General features: G+C 48.8%; 1 protein-coding gene across 31 annotated transcripts in view; it reads right to left on the reverse strand.

The window, feature by feature from the left end:
- Positions 1–19,558, reverse strand: part of Zmynd8 (zinc finger MYND-type containing 8) — a 97,332-nt gene that overhangs the window by 34,650 nt on the left and 43,124 nt on the right. For all 31 annotated transcript variants that reach the window (XM_075963087.1, XM_075963095.1, XM_075963089.1 and 28 more), the window contains 7 exons: positions 19,199–19,312; positions 16,264–16,356; positions 14,867–14,954; positions 13,305–13,360; positions 10,565–10,642; positions 8,777–8,892; positions 3,093–3,574 (listed from right to left, as the gene is read on the reverse strand). In XM_075963087.1, the coding sequence (XP_075819202.1) occupies positions 3,093–3,574; positions 8,777–8,892; positions 10,565–10,642; positions 13,305–13,360; positions 14,867–14,954; positions 16,264–16,356; positions 19,199–19,312 (1,027 nt within the window). The remainder of the gene's footprint in view (positions 1–3,092; positions 3,575–8,776; positions 8,893–10,564; positions 10,643–13,304; positions 13,361–14,866; positions 14,955–16,263; positions 16,357–19,198; positions 19,313–19,558) is intronic.

Consider the following 19,558-nt stretch of genomic DNA (forward strand, 5'->3'; position numbering starts at 1 on the left):
GGCCAGAGGACACCGGTCTACATGCGATGAAAATCCCAGGTAAAGCCACTGTTTTCTTTTTTTTAAATATTTATTTTATTAATTTATTATGTATACAATATCCTGTCTGTGTGTGTGCCTGCAGGCCGGAAGAGGGCGCCAGACCTCTTTACAGATGGTTGTGAGCCACCATGTGGTTGCCGGGAATTGAACTCAGGACCTTTGGAAGAGCAGGCAATGTTCTTAAGCACTGAGCCATCTCTCCAGCCCCAAAGCCACTGTTTTCTAATTCTGTAGATATAGTTGCACGTACATTGGCTGGGGTATTTATCACAGCAACAGAAGCAAGCTAGAGGACAGGGACACTTGCATGTACACAAAATTTGAGGTGTCTCCTGTTGTAGCAGCAATCTGGCCATGCTGCATCTGCATTTGCATCAAGAATCAGCTGACCAGAAGCCCTTGCCGCTCTGGTTCAGGGTTTGGGGACCTCCAAGTCATACACCACTCATGAATCTAAGTAGCCCTTAACAAAATAAATACCCACAATAGCATGCACCTTCAATCAAAAGGCCAAACGCATGGGGCCACCAAGATGGCTCAGCTGGTACAGGCACTTGCCCCCAAGCCTGATGACCTGAGTTTAATTCTTAGGTCCCATGGAGTGGCGAAAGCTGACTCCTCTGACCTCCACACAAGTGCCATAGATACGCATGCATGCACACATACACATGCACACAAATATTCTGTGAATGCCATCTGGGCAGGCATTACACACCAGTGCACACGAGCAGACACAGCAGGGCACGATGAGACAGAACTCTGCTTTTCATGGCCCTCATCACCTGTCAATCACTCTCCGCTCCCCCCTTCATGACTTTGAATAAGTGCCTGAGGGTGCTCAGGAGAGCTGGTCATGGGAGGGAGGGTTAGTATTTGTCATGGACAGCTATGTTACAGCAACTATTGATTTCACAATAAGACAGAGTCCATGAAAACATTCTCCCTTCTCCCTGATAGCAACCTATGGTGGAATGCCAAGTCCGCCAAGACTAAACAAAGCACCACTAGCTCAGAAGAGTTTGTAGGCTCAGGACAGTACCAGAGCACACGTGAACATTTTCACTGAGGTCTGTAGGCAATAGCTGGCAAACACTGATGAATCCCAGTCTGTCCAAGTGGCCTATATAAGCGGGTGTGGTGGGGGCAGAAACCACTTGGAGGCAGCGGAACCCAGGGCTGTGGCTCCCCTGAAAGCTACAGGCTCCCTACTGAGCGGAAGACTGACTGCTTAGAAAGTTTTATCTGCTTCTAGGGGCAACAAACACAGGCTGTGATACTGGGTCTCCCAAAGGAAAAAGTGGCGTGGAGGCCAGCAAGATGGTGCCTGTCACAGACAAAGGCACTTGCCACTGAGCCTGATGACCGGAGGTCAAGCCCTCAAACCCACAGGGTGGAAGCAAAGACCTGACCTCTGCAAGCTGCCCTCTGGTCCTCACATGAAACATGCACGTGCACACACACACACACACACACGTGCGCTCACACGGACTCGTGCACACCTTTAATCCCAGCACTAGGGAGACAGGCAGATCTCTGTGGGTTTAAGGACAGCTGAGTCTACAGGGCGAGACCCTGTCTCAAAAAGAAAGAACATGAGGCTCTAAATCCTCATGCTTATGTGTGCTCCATCACAGCACTCTGGCTTACATGGCTGCTTACATGGCTTTTCGCTCTATGCCAGGGTAGGCTTTTCTGGCATTCTGGACGGACCCCCACCTGATGTCAACTGTCCCTGACTGTAGGGGTCTGAACGAATGTGTACATCCTCTTCTCCCTCCCGACATCACTGCTAACACCAGAGGGCAGGAGGGAGCAGTGGCAGGGAGTAGGCCTGCTTCGTGGCCTGGCAGGCACGTTTGTCACATTAACAATAAAATTTGTATGAATATTTGGTTTAAAAAAAAAAAAGAGTCTATGGGCCCAATCTGTTCCCTGTCCCTGTGTGGCCTGCTATTTAAGCAGGGTATTTAGCAAAGGGGGGGGGGGGGAGTAGGTTTGCACAAAAACGCAATAGCTTTTCTCCCAATATATGCATTTATGCCTGTGCACCACCTGCATGGCTGGTGTCCAGAAAGGTCACGAGAGAACATCAGAGTTCCTGACCTAGAGTTACAGGTGCCTGTGAGCAGCTATGTGGATGAAGGGAACTGAATCCAGCTCCTCACCAAGAACAACCAGTGCTCTTACGCATAGAGTCATCTCTCCAGCCCAATTCAATAGTTCTTAATGCATAAACTTATAGTAAAGTCAGGCTTCGGTTTTCACCAACCAACATCAATAAAGTTTTATTGAAACTCAGCTACCAATGTCCATAGCTACAGCCACGACCAAAACACAGAACCTACCCCGCCCCCCCACAGGAATGGGTGCAATTTGCAAGCGCCAAACAATCCTGAATGTCACCCCTTCTTTTTTGAGGGTTTTGTTTGGTTGGTTTGGTTTTAGTATTTTTGAGACAAGCTCTCATGTAGTCAACAGACTGATCCTCCTGCCTCTACCTCCCAAATGCTCCCCACACAGCAATACGTTCCCACACCCAGTCTGCTTTTATTTTATATGGCCGCCCTTCAGGATTAGCAAGTAAGGTTGTGTATTTTTAGGATAGGGGCTCTGAAGTCTCAATGAACAAGGAATGTTGCCACAAAGCTTTATGTCACATATACCAGCCCAGGGAAGACAGACACTAAATTAAACAGAAGCTTCTATAAAACCCTGGTTTTTGAAATGCGGGGCTTGCACGCGAACACACTTTTTATTGCGCTAAAAAGAGCAACTGTGGTGGACACACTTGTAATCCCAGCACTCGGAAGATGGTGGCGGGAGGATCAATCCAAGAGGCCTTGAGCCCTGCATGATTTCTGCCCATCTCCACCCTTTAGGAATGGCCTTTGGGAGCACTTCCCTCGTGTCTGGGATCCGGTCATTCACCAAGTCCATCACTGTACCCCATGATGGCTGTGATGGCCTGCCTGCTTGTACCCATGGGTGAGGCACCGAGAACCAGAGTGCACCCAACAGCCTCCTACCCCACTCTCCCAACTGGGGCTGACCTGTGCTCTTATCAAGGAAGTCCATGGACTCTTCACTTGCGCTGAAGTGGCTGGATGGGGCCTTCTTCTCGGGGTCCTGCTCCACGTCGGAGCCCGTGTGCACGGAAGAGTTCGTACTGGTGGGGGAGCGTGGCATGTCGGACAGGGAGATCCTGCGGCCTGCGCCCCCGCTCAGAAGGGGCTTGCTCAGGAGGATCTTGGGGGACGCTGTCATGTCAAAATTGAGCTTCACCTTCTCCTGCTTATCTGTCTTAGCAGTGCCGGCGCTGGGGTTGCTGGGATCGAGCAGCATTTGGTACTGGCTATTGGGGGTGTATGGCGTCCTGAACGGGGAATAGTTAAAAACCCCAAACTTCCTCCGAATATTCTCCACGTAAACTTCCATCTCTTGCATGGCGCTGTTGAAGATACTTTTAGTCTTTTTCACAGAAAAGGGGATTTCTTTAGACATGAGGTAGCAATTATTGATGGGGACCCAGGCTCTAGGAGGGCAAAAGAGAGAGACTGAGTCAGCTTCGCTCATTCCCAGGATTGTTTATTTTTAATTTTCTTAATGCAAACCAAATTAGCCTGGCGGGCGCTTGCCAAGATCCTTAAACGTGGGTTCTCCTTTTTAAGTAAAAGGCATGTTTTGAATGGTTAATGAATGATCCACTTCACAGAGGTATTAGGGATGGAACGTGAACAACAAAACTTAGCCAGGACGTGAAAGCGCTCCACACACTTGGCCATCTTAATCTGTCAGGCACACAATGGAGGCCTTCAAGATGGCTCAGCAGGTGAAGGCGCTGCTGCCAAGCCTAAGGCAGGCCCTGCTCTGGCAGAACCGCAGTGAGCCACCCCCCTCAAGTTGTCTTTTGGCCTCCACACATGTACCGTGGTGCTCACACGCACACACACACATAAAGGAGTAAACAAATGAGTGTTAAAAACCAAAAATAAAAGGAGTGACAACCCATTCGGCTTTCTGCTGTTTCAGAGGAAGAAAACCAGAGTCCTCCACGACACATCTGAAGAGGGCATAGTTCCTGGATCTTGCTCAGCTGAACATGGACCTCCTTTCTGTTTTTGTTTTTTTTTTTTAATTACAATTCCAAATGGGACTATCCTTTATAAGTTCATATTCCTAGAAGGAGATGCAAATTTCAATTGATCTGAGTGTCTCAATCCTCACTATGTAGCAGTCCAGGTTGGCCTGCAACTCAGAATCTTCCTGCCTCCGCCTCCTGAGTTCCACGCCACACCTAGCAGCATGTGAGAAAATAAAAATGGGGAAAACTCTTTATAAAAAGTAGCCTTTAGAGGTTAAGAGCACTGACTGCTCTTCCAGAGGTCCTGAGTTCAATTCCCAGCAACCACATGGTGGCTCACAGCCATCTAGAATGAGATTTGGTGCCCTCTTCTGGCACGCAAGCATACATGGAAGGAATGTTGTATACATAATATATAAATAAATATAAAAAAAATTTTTTTAAAAGCAGCCTTTGGCTTTGGGGTGGACACGCTCCACCTGCTGCTGTTCTCCTCTATATCGACCCCCACACTCCTGGAAGTTTTGCAGAGACCCACAAAACCAAAAGCAGTGAGGTGCTTTTCCAGAACCAGCACCCCCACCCTACCTCATGACCGCAGGATGGACTGAGAACACCCAGCCATGCTCCTGTGGATGGGGGACACCAGAACACCTTGTTAATTGTGCACTCCTAACTCCGCAGTCTCAACCTCATTCAAATACTTTTCCAGGGTGCCTGGACCTCAAACCTAAGTCTGGCATAAAGCCATGGGATGTGGGGGGAGCCGGGGAAAGAAGTGACGTGCACTTGTAAGAGACACACTTGTCTGGTTGTATCCACAGCGCCCACACAGGACTCTGGACCCAGCCCTGTCTGGGCTTTCTTCTACAGCATTTTACACCACCTCAACAGGTGGCATTAATTCCTACACCTGAAGAGGGAGTGTTGCATGAGAAAGGAGGCCCTGAGCAAAGGCCAAATTCAGCACAAAGCCTGGCTGCAAGTGAGAACCCCCAAACACACAGCTACAAGTGCTAGGGACACCTTCCTGCCGGGACCTGAAGACCCTCATGTCTAAGCAGGAGAAACAAGACTGAGTACAGCTATAAGAAGAGACAGGGCTCCTGGCTAGGTGAGGCAGAAATGAGAGCCACCAGAGTCCCCAGGGCTGCCCCAGACATTTCCGGCCTAGGAGAATGGAACGCCAACAAAGCAAACTCAACAGTCCTGAGTCAGCACCAGGGGCTTCCCAGTCAGGGGCCATAGGCCCAAGGCCCTTGCCCTGTCTAGGCCACAACTACCTCCCACCCCCTACCCTATTCCCAAAAGCCTTAAGGGGCCTAGGCAAGAATAAGCTCTTTCCTTAAAAGGAAAAGAGGTTTTCCTCAGCACAGAAGGCCTCAGGCAGGAGCCACAGAACTGCTCTCCTCTTAGTGACCCTGGGTAAGGTATTGCCTTCCCTGGGCCTCAGTTTTCTCACCAGGAAGACTGAGGCGAAAGCAGCAACTTCAAAGAATAGGGAAATGCCTGATGTCTGGGGACAGAGGTTTTGTGTCTGCAACCCCAGCTCTCAGGAGGCTGAGGCAGAAGGAGCAAAATCCAAGTCTAGCCTGTTACATAAGGATCCCTTCCTCAATTGTACAGTAGGCACATGAAGGCTAACGGGTATTTTTCTTAAGGCTTAGCAATCATTTGGCATAAGAATTTCTATAGTTTTAGATAATGGTACATGTGTCTAAAATTAATCAAACAATTCTTTTAAAAGATAAGAAGCATCCTGGGCATGGTATCTTACACCTTTAATCCCAACACTGGAGAGAGAGGCAGAGGCAGGCCCCTGACTTTCAGGCCAGCCTGGTCTACAGGGACAACTTAGGGCTTCACAGAGAAACCCTGTCCCAAAGGGAAAAAAGGCAGAAAAGCGCACAGAGGGAGACTTCAGGGTGTCCCATGACTGCCGCCACAGCCTCCATGGGTTCATTCTCCAGCCAATCAATTTGACAATCTGAATGTAGGGTTCTGAGATGTTTCTTAGTCTGACCCAGCTCACCATTGTATGCCTAGGCTTTTGCTTTTGGCACCTGTTATATGACCCCCATGGGTCCCTATACCACAATTTCAGCACATCTTAGCAAAGCAGGCTGTGGATGGGCCTTCCTGGGTTGGTTGTCTAGGGTTGGGTATGGTGGCACATGCATTTAATCCCAGCACTCGAGGCAGAGGCAGGGGGATCTCTGTGAGTTCAAGGATAGCCAGGGCTGTTATAAAGAGAAACCCTGTCTAGAAGGGGGTGGGGAGGGGAGTTCCTGTCTGGGAACCAAGAATTCATTCCCCTAAGGAGAATATGCACATCAGCTCCCAGGGACAGGAAAACCCTGGGCCTCCAAAGTGTTGGTACCATGGCACTGTGGACTGTCCACACATCCGCAGCAGGGCCACCCTGCCCAAAGTAAGCACACCAGGTGAGCACAGACCAGCAGAGGAAACAGCAAAACACTGCAGATGCCGAGAAGGATCGTGATCTTGCAAGAGAGCAGGAAAGGTCTGGCTCTCAGCCAAGACCAAGAGATACACTGTATAAATCCATCTAAGGCAGAAGCCTTAGCACAGAGTACAAGCGATGCCTTTGAGGCCTGTGTGCCCAAGGACACCTTCATTGGCAGGCTGGCAGGACAGACACAGTAGAAGGAACAGAGCCATGAACTCTGTGGGTCTAGGACCATCTGGTAAATGGGGACACGCTGCTGTGCCACACTAATGCACACCCCTGGAGGTAGGTGACTCCACAATGCTGTCCCACAGAAGAGCCTTAAACTATTAAGATATGAACACAAGCACTTAGGAGGCAGAGGCAAGTGGATCTCTGTGAGTTCAAGGCCAGCCTGGTCTACAAGAGCTAGTTCCATGGCCTCCAGTGACTTAGTTTTACCGTCTGTTTTTCAGGCAGCTTTATTTATAAAATACGAATAAAATATCACTATTTGAAAAAAAAAAAGAGCTAGTTCCAGGACAGGCACCAAAGCTACACAGAGAAACCCTGCCGCGAAAAACCAAAAAACAAGCAAGCAAACAAAGCTATGAACAAAAAGACTCTGTGATGGGATGTGGAGGGCACAGCCAGTCACCAGCTCCTCCTGCTATGGGAATAAAAAGCAAATCCTTGCTCTCCTCTACCCCAGGTCAAATCACAGGCACAGCCCTTCCCGAGCCTCCGCCCCTCCAGCTGTCAGCCAGTACCTCACACCCAGCATTTCCTACAGCTGAGAGAGAGCTGGCCTAGCAGCTCACAAAGACTGACAAGCATCCGCCTGCCAGCAATTGCGCTGTAGCCCGAGGAAGCAAATTCCTTCAAATGAAGGAATGCTGAAGTTCAGGACAGGATGGGATTGGGAGGGCCTGGGGATGGAGCTGACTTGGTAGAGGCCTTGGCTAGCAAGCAGGAAGCCCCGGGTTCTCTCAACACATAACCAGGTCTCAAGGCGTATGCCTGGAAGTCCAGCACTCAGGCAAAAGAAGGAAGACCAGGAGCCCAGAGTCACCTTCCAATATAAAACAAATTGAGAGTAGCCTGAGCTACATGAGCCCCTGACATTCCCCCCAGAAAAAGGTGGGGGGAGGGAGTCAAAACTAAAGTGTGATACCCAAAGCCAGTACCACCTCGGTGAGACAAGGGACCTGCTGGGATTTCTGTAAGAAACTAAATCTCTCTAAAATTCTTTTTCTCCTTTGATTTGTAAATCAATCAAAAATTAACAGAGTAAGCGCTTTTTGTGATGCTGGTATCACCAATATATATATATATATATATATATATATATATATATATATATATATATATATATATATACATGTATATTCTGTGTGGGACACACTTCAACTCCTATGCACTCGCTCCTACATTGTCCCTGCAGAGGGGGACGGCTCTGAAGGCGCCCTTGATTCACGAAATCCTGAGTGACCCGCTGAAAGGGAACATGTTAAGCAGCACCTCTGGCTACCCACAGTTCGCAGGCAGGCGGGGTGCCAAAGCAATGGGAGCTGCTCTTAGCTGGAATGACTCCATAACTCCATTCAGCCTGTGCAGAAAGGAAAGGGGAGGAAGGGGAGGGTGGGGAGGCTGGGAGGGAGGGTTCACACCTGTCAAAACATCATCATCCCCATCCCCCCACCACCATTTCCCATTTTAGATATAGAGAAAAGGGAAGGGAACTACTCCATCTAGCGCTAAAAGAACCATTTAGTGGCAATCTAGGAAACTACCTCCAGTCCCTAAAAAACATTACTTTTAAAAGTAATTTGCACAGAGGTTTAATTCACTCCAGAAAACAAAATAAATAAGTAACTGCACGTCAAACAGCAGCACCTCACACGGTCATGGAACTCATTCCGAAGCCAGATCCATCAACACAACCGTGGAGGCCAGGTTCTTTCCTAAGACTCCTAAAGCGACTGAATGAAGCCCTCCCCTCACTGGGCTCAACACAGAACCAAGAAATGTTTTTTGCAACACCAGTTGTGACAATAAACAAAACAACAGCCATAGTGATTACAAATAAAAGGTAGAATTTGTTTTTTAAAAACAGCAGAAATAACAGCAAGCCGGCTCTGCCACCTTTGACATCTGATGTAAATCCCCAGGCTTCCACCCAGAGTCTGTTTTTAAATTCCCACCTGTCATGTTGTCCAAAGAAACGGGCATCAACCTGCCCGTCTTTGTCCCTCAGAGCTTTTGCTGGCCAGAATGGGAACCCCTTCAGTTTGGCCCAGACCAGAGGGTGCGGGTTGCTCTAGAAGAAGAACAAAATGCAGAGTTGGCATTATACTTGGTAGCAGGACACACATTAAAGTCAAGGTAAATTAAACACGGGGAGACAGGCTCTACTGAGTAGGTCTTTGTCAACTTGGCACAAGCTAGAGTCATTTGGGGAGGGGGACGACTGTAAGTGAGAAAAAGCCTCCATCAGACTGGCCTGTAGACAAGGCTGTGGGGCATTTTCTTCATTAATGGCTGATACGGTAGGGTTCTGGCCCCTGGTGGATGATGCTACCCCTGGGCTGGTGATCCCGGGTTCTATAAGAAAGCAGGCTGAGCAGACCAGGAGAAACAAGCCCCCTCCACTGCTTCTACTTTGGGTCCTGCTATGATGACCCTGGATGATGCTAAAGAAGAAATAAACCCTTTCCTTGCCAAGTTGATTTTGGCCATAGTGTTTTCACAGCGATTAGAAGGCAAAACGACACGAGTCACGCACAAAACGAGGACAGCTGCCAGCAGGGCCCTCACACAGGTGCTCGCTGGCAGGTGTGCGGCCACACAGAGCTGCGGAGGGCTTAACAGCTGGAAGTGAGCCTGGCATGGTGGCACTCGCCTTTAACCCCAGCACTCAGGAGGAAGAGACAGGCAGATGTCTGAGTTCCAGGACAGCCAGGGCTACACAAAGAAACCCTGACTTTTTTTTTTTTTTAAAGTGTTGAAACAGTAAAAGGAATCAGGTTCGGGTCCTGGCTCTGCTCATTACCGCGGTGACCATGGATGAGCAAATGCACTTCTCTTGGCACCACACAAAGTCAACACCTATCTGTGCTGTTTGGAGAAAATGGAGAGCTATGCAGGAGGCGCTGATCTGCCGGGGACTCCCCAGGGCTGAGGCTGAGCTGGTCTTTATCTCCAGAGGCTCAGAAACCTGAGCTGAGTGTTAACTGTCACTTGTCCAGTCTTGCCCTCTCCAACCCTCCGCCCTGCCTCTCTCTCATGTATACTCACTCCACCCCGCAACATGTATCTCTGTAAAACAGCGCTTCTCAATCTGTGGGCCATGACCCCTTTGGAGAGTCAAGTAGCCCTTTCACAGGGGCCACCTAAGGCCATCAGAAAACACAGATATTTACATTAGGATTCATAATAGTAGCAAAATTACAGTTATGAAGTAGCAACAAAATAATTTTATGGTTGGGGTCACCACAACATGAGGCACTGTATCAAAGGGTCCTAGCGTTAGGAAGGTTGAGAACCACTGCTTAAAATAAACATACATTGATCCAATCAATGCCCAACACTGTAAGAGAAACAAAGTCCATGAGGTAACTTTGTACCTCTCTGGAGAGCCTGAGACAATCCTCCAGGGACGTATGTCCAAAGGTCTTCAAGCAGACTAAACCAGATTCAAGAATGACACAGAAAACTGCAGGCATGATTCTGACGTCCCGTGACCTGCATCCCACTAGCCGCATCCCTCTTTTGAGTCAACCTAGTTACCAGGATGCTTAGCTCTGAGACAAAACAGTTCAGCCCAAGAGGTTTGCCCAAGCCCAATTAGCTCCATTCTGCCCTGACTTTACAGATCATTTTATGAAATTTCACAACCTCATCTCATGAATCCCTGAAGAGGGCCCTCTTCGTAGAGCCACTGAAGGCACCAGAGTTGCAGAAATGAATTAAAGGGATTGAGTCCAACTTACACAGGGTTCACAGAACCAGTTGTCTCGTTTTTGGCAAGCAGCAAGATAGCACTCTGGACATACTTCAATTTCATTCATCTGTAAGGCAAAAACACATTAGAGCGTGGAGCCCCAGAGAAGGCCTCATGTCTGGCAGCCCTCAGTAAATCCCTGGTAGTTAAGTGTTGTACTTTGATTTCAAGGTCAGATTTTCTTCTTTGGGGTTTCCTCTTGTATTAGGGGGCAGAGAGATAGCAACAGAATCTTGCCAGGTAGCCCAGGCTGGCCTCAACGTGATCAAAAGATCCTTCTGCCTTAGCTTCCCAAATGCTGGGAATGAGAGATTCACAGTGGTACACACAGCACAGTTTGCTTTCTGGTGGGGGGGGGGGAGGGAGGGAGGGAGAGGGAGAGAGAGAGATTGTGGGAGAGAGAGATTGTGGGAGAGAGAGAGAGAGAGAGAGAGAGAGAGAGAGAGAGAGAGAGAGAGAGAGAGATTGTGGGAGAGGGAGGGAGAAAGGGAGGGAAAGAGACAGGGAGGGAGGGAGGGAGGGAGGGAGGGAGGGAGGGAGGGAGGAAGGGAGGGAGGGAGGGAGGGAGGGAGGGAGGGGAGTCTTGCCTGAATACGTATGTGCACTTTGCCTGATATCTTTAGAAGCTAAACTGAGAAATTAACAAAAAACTTCAACAACGGCTAGGCTCCATCCAGGCTATGAGTAATCTGACCTCTGCCCACCTACAGAATCGCAGCTGGACCAATTTTGTCTGGAATCTCTCCTCTCCACCTCCCCCATTTCCCACGCTCAACCTCTACATCACTGTCAACCATGACCGCGTCACACATTTTCTTTGCACTAATGACAACCAGAACATTCAACCACACAGTAGCTGTCCCCCATCCTTTTTAAGATGGTACCTTCGGGTAGGTGGACAGCAGGCTCCGAACCAATGGCCTCAGCCTGAAGTCGCTCGCAGTCTACCTGGCTCATGCCTCTGGGCCTGCACCTCTTCCTAGGCAGTCAGGGATGATGAATAACACAGAATCCACACAGCAGTAAACTCCACAGACGTAGTATACATCATCTAGATGTCCCGTGACATCTACAGTCAGTCATACCACCTTGACCACAACCAGACCCGTCTAAGCCTCCCACGCCTGGGAATTCACTTACTCCTCATAAGTGGGACAAGGACGGACTACTGTCATCTCGTTTTAAAGTATGGGGGAGGGAGATGAAGCCCTCAAAATTCAAGTAACCTACCCCAGAGATCACAGCGGCAGAGCGATAGGGCAGGGATTTGAACCCAGGCAGCAGATGGCTAAAGACTCAACACACTCAGTGGCTATTAGCTTCCCAGTATCGGCGATCTTGTATTTCTCTTTGCTTCCTACCACCGTGCAGGTCGCAGGCATGGAACAGATGCTCTGCTACATCTATCTGCGTCTTGTAGCCCACATCGATCCCATCCCCATCCCTCCTGAGCCATCTGAACTGGAGATGGAACTGAGCGAGCGGGGATGCGCCTCCTAACGCGCAACTCGTACTAGTCCAAAGTGAGTTCCGTCACAATTCACTACCAACGCAATGCAGACAGGAACAACAGTGACATGCTGCTGTGCATGCTCACATGGAAGAAATATACACGCAAATAGATTTTAAATTTAGATGGGCATGCGAGGAAGCTCAGAGGTTAAAAGCGCATGCTGCGCTTGCTGACAACCTGGGTTCTGTTCCCAGCACCACCTCAGGAAACCACATGTTAACTCCAGTTTGAGGGGAATTGCCCCCCTCAGACATCTGTACACCCGTGATGTACATAAATACACAGGTACCCATACCCACATAAATAAAAATAAATATGGGGCTGGAGAGACGGCTCAGAGGTTAAAACCATTGACTGCTTGTCCAGAGGACCCAGGCTCAATTCCCATCACCCACATGGCAGTCAACTGTCTGTAACTCCAAGATCTGACACCCTCACAGAGTAAAACACCAATGCACGTAAAATAAAAACAATTATTTTTTTTTTAATAAATAAACCTTTGATAAGGTGTCGGGAAGAACACACTGCCATATAGATCCAGCTACAGCTATTCTGGAAAGCAGTCAGGAAAGATCCACCAACTAGCAAAGCCATCCAGTCTCTTGACCATAGCACACATTGTTATCTGTGAATTTCATGCCTGAGAACCACACAATCAGGTTGGGGAAAGGGGGGGTGGGGGTCGAGGGGGCTGCACCATCACGGCCAGGCCATGTGACAGGAGCAGTGACACCTTTACTCCTGGCACTAGGGAGGCAGAGGCTAGCCTGATCTACATAGCAAGTTCAAAGTTAGCCTGGGCTGTATGACGGACCCTATTTAAAAAAAAAAAAAAGGGAGGGAGAGGCAGACACTTTATAAACTTGTTCCCCTTAATTCAAAACTACAAACCCCTGTAAAAGGAATGAATGGCCCCATGGACCGATCCCTCAGTCCCAACTGTGGAGGCGAAGGGCAAAGCAGAGAAACTGACAGCAGAGAAATCTCAGGATTCCCTGTACTTGCCACAGCTTCGGGCTCAATCTCCTCCCACCCATCCCCTTTAGATCACAGCCGAGCTAGCCGGCTCCTGGACCACTGGGGGCCCCTCTTCCCTATTTTCCCATGCTTGAAGAGACAAGAGGCTGTACAAAATGCAGTGAACGCAGAAGTCACTGTAGCCACCCACTGGGCTGCCCTGGGCCTCAGGGACACCAAGAAGGCAGGGCACACGTACCTCATGCTCACAGATCTTGATGACGACTTTTGCTATTTGCGTCAACTTGTGATTTCCTAAGGAAGAAGGAAACTGGATTATTTCAAAGGCAAACAGCAAGCCGCCTGCCTCGGGATTACACTTGCATTAGAAATATTTTAAACTGTTCCCCCCACCCCCGCGAATATTCATCATTTAAAGGCTTAGAAAAAAAAAGCAGGTTTCAGGCTTCCAACACTGATTCAAATTACTGACTTTTCTATCAAGGAGCAAGTTTTGTTACCATATTACAACTGGGCAGTTGGTATGGAATTCCCTACAGATGAGGTTATTATTTCAAAGTATTCTGACATTCTAAAGGCTATAATTAGCAGAAAGGAGCCTTATTTAACCCTATAATCTCAGAACACAGTGCAAAAAGGAAAGAGTGTTTAGTGTGTTGCTAAGACTCCACCAGTAGCTGTGTAGAAAAACAGATGAGAAAATTCTCACGAGAAAATTCTCACTTACTTAATGGCTAAGCATCAGGAGTCCCTTTCTCTACCAGAACTCTTAGCTAATGATGTGAGCATCTGGTCCAGAGCTAATGCCAGGCCTTTTTCCTTTGCACTAAAGCAGAGGTCAAGATGGCCAAAGGACTGCGTTCTCTCTGCCCTAATAGTATTTCCAGAAACTGTAAATCTGTTGGTCTGAGGAGATGGCTCAGTCAGTATATGCGAGCCCCAAAAGCACAAGGACTCCACGGCCAGGCATTGCAGCCTAACTATCTCCAGACCCGGGAAGACACGGTCCCAGCAGACAAGCATTAACCAAGGTAGGTGGTACCTGAGGTGGAACCTGGGACAGACACTTCAGGCCTCACCCATGCGCGCACACAATAGGTGCATGCCCACCCCCACACACATGCGCCTGCGAGAATATTCACTATCCAAACCTACACACACAGCTAGGAACTAAATAAGCAGCAGCGTACAGGAAGAAACCCGTAATGGCCGCCGTAAGCCTCCCTGTCCTCCACTAGCCCCACTCCACTGGCCATCCTAGCTGGAGCAGGTGTTAAACTCATCCACGGGAGCCCAAGCACGTTTGTCTGATCTGATAATCAGGGCTTGGTATCAGGTGCGCTCCCGGTTTGCTCTGCAAGCGTTTTGAGACACGGTCCCTCACTGAACCTGCAGTTCACTGGCTCTGGCCAGCCTCCAGGGAGTCCCCAGACTCTACCCACCCCACACACAGCTAGGGTGACAAACACATGCAGTGACACCTGGCTTTTCTACGGGCACTGGAAATGGAAGCCCAGATCCTCACTTTGCTGACTAATCTATGTTCTCAGCCACCTAAGCCTGGTATTATTTCCAAGATTCTTCTCCATTACATGTATGGGGGAGGGGTGTACACGTGACCGCAGATAGCCGCTGAGGACAGAAGAGAGCTGAGCCCTTGAGGGAGCTACGGGCAGTGTTGCTAGGCAGTGCCATCCCTCCAGTCCATGACACCTGACTGATCTCAACAAAGGACAGGAAGACTGTGTGCCACGCTCTCTGAAGCACACTCTCTTCCTTGGGAACCTCCACGCCACTCACCCCCATTATAAATAATGCAGTTGTGAAGGATCCACTTGGCATCAGCCAGGAAGGCTTCCGTGCAGCCGTACATCTTCTTTTTCGCGTTCTGGGGAGAGAAGCCAGAGAGCAGCATGACCATGGACGCTGATACAGGCGGCAGTGCTAACACCCGGGTCCCCTACGCCTGTCATAGAAGCCATTGGCTGAATTAATCGGTGCTCTCTGACTCGTCTCCCAGAATGCTATTAGGTCCAAGATCTATAACCCTATAAAGTGCACCCGAGAGTCAGCACAATGACTGGAACAATCTCATCTTGAAAATGATGTCATTTATTCAGCAGCGTCATCCAATGAAGGCAACAGTTCATGGCGCTGAGTATCACTACTAATAAAGTCACTGTGGGGGGGCTGGAGAGATGGCTCAGAGGTTGGGAGCATTGCCTGCTCTTCCAAAGGTCCTGAGTTCAATTCCCAGCAACCACATGGTGGCTCACAACCATCTGTAATGAGGTCTGGTGCCCTCTTCTGGCCTGCAGGCATACACACAGACAGAATATTGTATACATAATAAGTAAATAAATATTTTTAAAAAAAAAAATAAAGTCACTGTGGTGTCACAGGCCTCTCACAACGAGCCGGTGAGGTACTTTGGACAACGTGAAGACACCTAAGCCCCGCTTGAAGCTAGAATCCAACCCTGTCGTTTTCTACTGCTTTCTCTTTCCAGCAATACCATAAGGGTCTGCACAGTTTGCCAAAGTAAATGTCATCTACTGCTTTTTTTGGGGGGGGAGGTGGAGGGGGATTATTAATACAGACATTATGACATCATGTTCTACTTTATGGATGTCTTTGTTTTCTTACAGAATTGGGGAATCAAAAGCAAGACCCTGTGCAGGCGAAGTCACGCCAGCCCCAACCCTACCATATTTAGCTGAGCTGGGAAATCTGCATGAGGGTTGTCTGCTCAAGCAAACACTTCAAGTGTGATTTTCACCGTGGAATTTTAGCAAAGCTCTTCGGGCATTAGAGAAACAGCCTGATGGGCAAAGGGAATTCAGTTCTAGGAAGCCCCTTGACTGCTAAGCCGGAGGTTTCCAAACGCGTCATTCTCTCTCCTTCCTGCTGCTCTCATTAGCGCCTCCGAAAGAGGAAGTGAGAAGCCAATCAATCAAGTCACTAATTCTCCGAAGCTGGGACTACCGCTCTAAAGCACTGCCTGTGCGGCTCAACAATCCCCGCGATCCCCTAGGAAGAGGTCACAGAGGGGCATGGAAGGCAGGGTTCTATCCGAATGAAACAGAGCGGGAAAGCATCAAGAAATAATCTAACTGGAGCCTGGACAGGGAACAGGAGGAGCCTCAGCCGCCTCGGCACCTGTGCTACCTCGGACAGGCCCTGTGATGGAGGCCAACCTTTTCCAAGGTACAAAGGTCCATGGGGTGGAAAATGTATTCTGCATAGTCGGGATGCTGCTCCAAGGGAACGGGCTTCTGGAAAGCGTCTGTCTGTAAGAGAAAGAGACACGCACACACGCAAAAACCATCACTGCTATGAAGACCAAGTGTGGAAAGCAAAGGATGCTGAAATCCAGACAACCTTTCACAGCTCCAGAAATAACCACACAAGATGGCCTCGAAAAGCTCAAGGTGACCCATCTTCTAACTCCTCCCACTCACAGAGTCCCGGGTCCGGGTGGAAGTGTCTGGTTTTGTTATTTGTTCCTTCTGTGTGCAGCCTCTGCCTTCTTCCACACTGTCACCCACTTTAGGCCTCTAAAGGACACTTGCTGTGCAGGCCACACCCCAGCACAAGCTGACTTGAGGATAAAATGATACTGACTCACCAAAAGAATGTCCCCTAAATGTGACCATAGGGTGTGACCTGGGGAAAAACCTAAAAGTGAGATTCTGTTCCTTCCTCAAGCAGCCAGGCTGAGCAAGTTTTTGATCTTGACCCACTTAAGACATCAGCTCAAGGGGCAATGTCCATGGCAGGAGTTAACCTCTCAATTTAAACATGCTAAAAAGAGGTGCTGGAGAGACGGCTCTGTGTTAAGCCTGCTTGTCCTCCACCAGAGGACCCCAGTTCGGATCCCAGCACCCACACTGGGCAGCTCCAGGGGATCCAATGCCCTCGTCTGGCCTCCTTGGGCACCTGCACACAGTAGGGTTCACACATATGTGCACATATGCACACGCAAACGTTTAAAGAAATAAAAGTACTGAAAGATTTGGCTGAACACCCAAACTTATACTCAAGCAAGACAACTGAGTATCTCTCCCAATGACACTGGCCCAATGTCACCTAGCGTGGAGGCCTGACTACTGTAAAACTGTAAAATGTTAGAAAGATGGTCCAGTGTAAGGAATGCAGTTCAGTGGCTGCCTAACTGCACACACAGACACACACAAACACACACACTCACACATGCACACACACGAGCCCTGGATAACTTGACAACAACTATCATGTACAGACACTAGAAAGATGGCCCAGTGGTTAAGAGCACCGGCTGCTTTTGCAGAGAACAGAGGTTCAGGTCCCAGCACCCACACAATGGCTCACACGTATCTCTAACTCCAGTTCCAAAGACTTCTGAGCTCGAACGCCAGGCGCACGTGGTGCACATATAGGCAAAAACTCATGCACATAAAACCAAGCAAATCTCTTTAAAATATACCATGCACCAGGCAGCGGTGCCACACGCCTTTAATCCCAGCATTCGGTAGGCAGAGGCAAGTGGATCTCTGGGGCCAGTCTGGTCTACAAAGCCAGTTTCAGAACAGCCAGAGCTGTTATACAGAGACACCCAGCTGGGAAAAACAAAAACAAAAACCCCACAAAGTCGGGTTGGGGCCGCAGCACAGTGGTAGAGCATGAGAAAGGCTCTGGGTTCAATCCCCAGTATCCCTCACCTCCCCCAAAAAAAAGACAACATCTCTACTGAGTTGTCTAGTCTAGATGACCCTTTTATATAGATGGGTCTTCGGCAGACACAGTTTAAAGAACTAAAAGAACCAGAAGCAACATCTCATCACATTCAACCAAATAATAGTAATAGTAATAATAATAATAATAAAATGGCTGCTTTTGTTCCGCTTCTGTTTTTTGTGTCATCACATTTATTTAGTGTATGCGTGTGAGCACAGACATGTGCGGGCATGTGCGTGGAACTCGGAGGCCAATGTGGGGGAACTGGTTCTCTACTACCATCCGGAGTCTGGGGAACGAACCCCGGGCAGCAGACTTCACAGCAAGTATCTGTACCTCCTGGGCCACTCGATGGCCACGTTTGTTCTTTTGAAAGAGGTTTAACAGGTGAGCCCTAACTAAGACTCCACATTTCTGTGAACTTAGAAAACAAACTCAAAGGAATTCCACTAGCACACAGGGTGCTTTTGTACAAACAGAAGGGGAACTCCACCCAAATTTTCCTTGAATTCATCTGTATGAAGAATGCAGTAAGGGAGTAATTTTAATGTCTTCGGGAAATGGGGGGAAGGGTTTCTGTGGGCTAGACTGAAACTTGTTTAGAAGATCAAGGTGGCCTTTAACTTCGGTGGAAATTATAGGCATGTGTCACCAAGACTGGGTTTAAATATTACCTTTTAAAACACAGATATAGACTGGGTGATGGTGGCACACGCCTTTAATCCCAGCACTCGGGAGGCAGGTGGATCTCTGTGAGTTTGAGGCCAGCCTGGTCTACAGAGAGAGTTCCAGGACAGGCTCCAAAACTACACAGAGACACCACGTCTCAAAAAAAAAAAAAAAAAGACACATATATTTTGGGGATGAGGATAGATAGAGGTCTTGACCACAAGAAAAATAAAACAAGGTATTTTCTGACGTTTTCCTGAAACCGTCATGGTAAACACCAACCGCAACAGCAGCAGTGCTGCCGCCGACAGGGGCTCTCGGGGTGCTGCTGTGAGGTGCACACCCATCTCTCCCCACTGTTCAAACAGAAGAGATCAAACCCCGCCCCACTTGCTGAAGGGCAGCATCGCCCACCTTGGCGAGCTCACTGGCTCAGTCTCACTAGGGTGAGCGAGCAGTAACTTTGCTCTCAAGAAAATCCTGTGTAGGGAGGAGCGGAGGCCCTCCTTGTGATTTTGACCTCATAACTCTTCAGAACCGTCCCTTACCCCATCCATCCTACGAGCAACTGTCTCCTGACTAAACTCTTCCTGGATCGTGTCTTATGTCTGAATATACAGGAAGACCCCAAGGGTATGTCAGTGTGTCTGAAAAGCAAGGCCACCAAGGAACACATGGGGCATGGAAGGAACAGAACAGAAGCCACTGTGGCCATTATGCTGACAGCAGCGGGAATAGTACTCTTACCCCTGGCTGCTTCATTTTCTGAATGGCAAACTTGAGCAGGTAGGACAGCTGTTCAATGGTCAGCATCGTCATGGCTTTGCTCTGTGTCTCGATGCATTCTGCTACTGTAATCTTCTACAAGTCAAAAAATCACACACACACACAGGTCTGTTAGGGGGAAAACACATCACAGCCAATGCATCTGTCTCCTTCTAGTTTTGTTAATGCACTCAGAAGTAAATGCAGTTCCCGTCTGAGAACGGCGATCCACGAACACTGCATCAGGAAAGGATTCGGACTCGTGAAGACATAATGATCTGGGACCTGGCGAGGTAGCAGACTGCAACCTTTGGGTCTTAAGAACTGAATATGAGCCAGGGG

This window comes from Microtus pennsylvanicus, chromosome 2 (assembly GCF_037038515.1).
Source record: "Microtus pennsylvanicus isolate mMicPen1 chromosome 2, mMicPen1.hap1, whole genome shotgun sequence".
Taxonomy (NCBI): Eukaryota; Metazoa; Chordata; class Mammalia; order Rodentia; family Cricetidae; genus Microtus; species Microtus pennsylvanicus.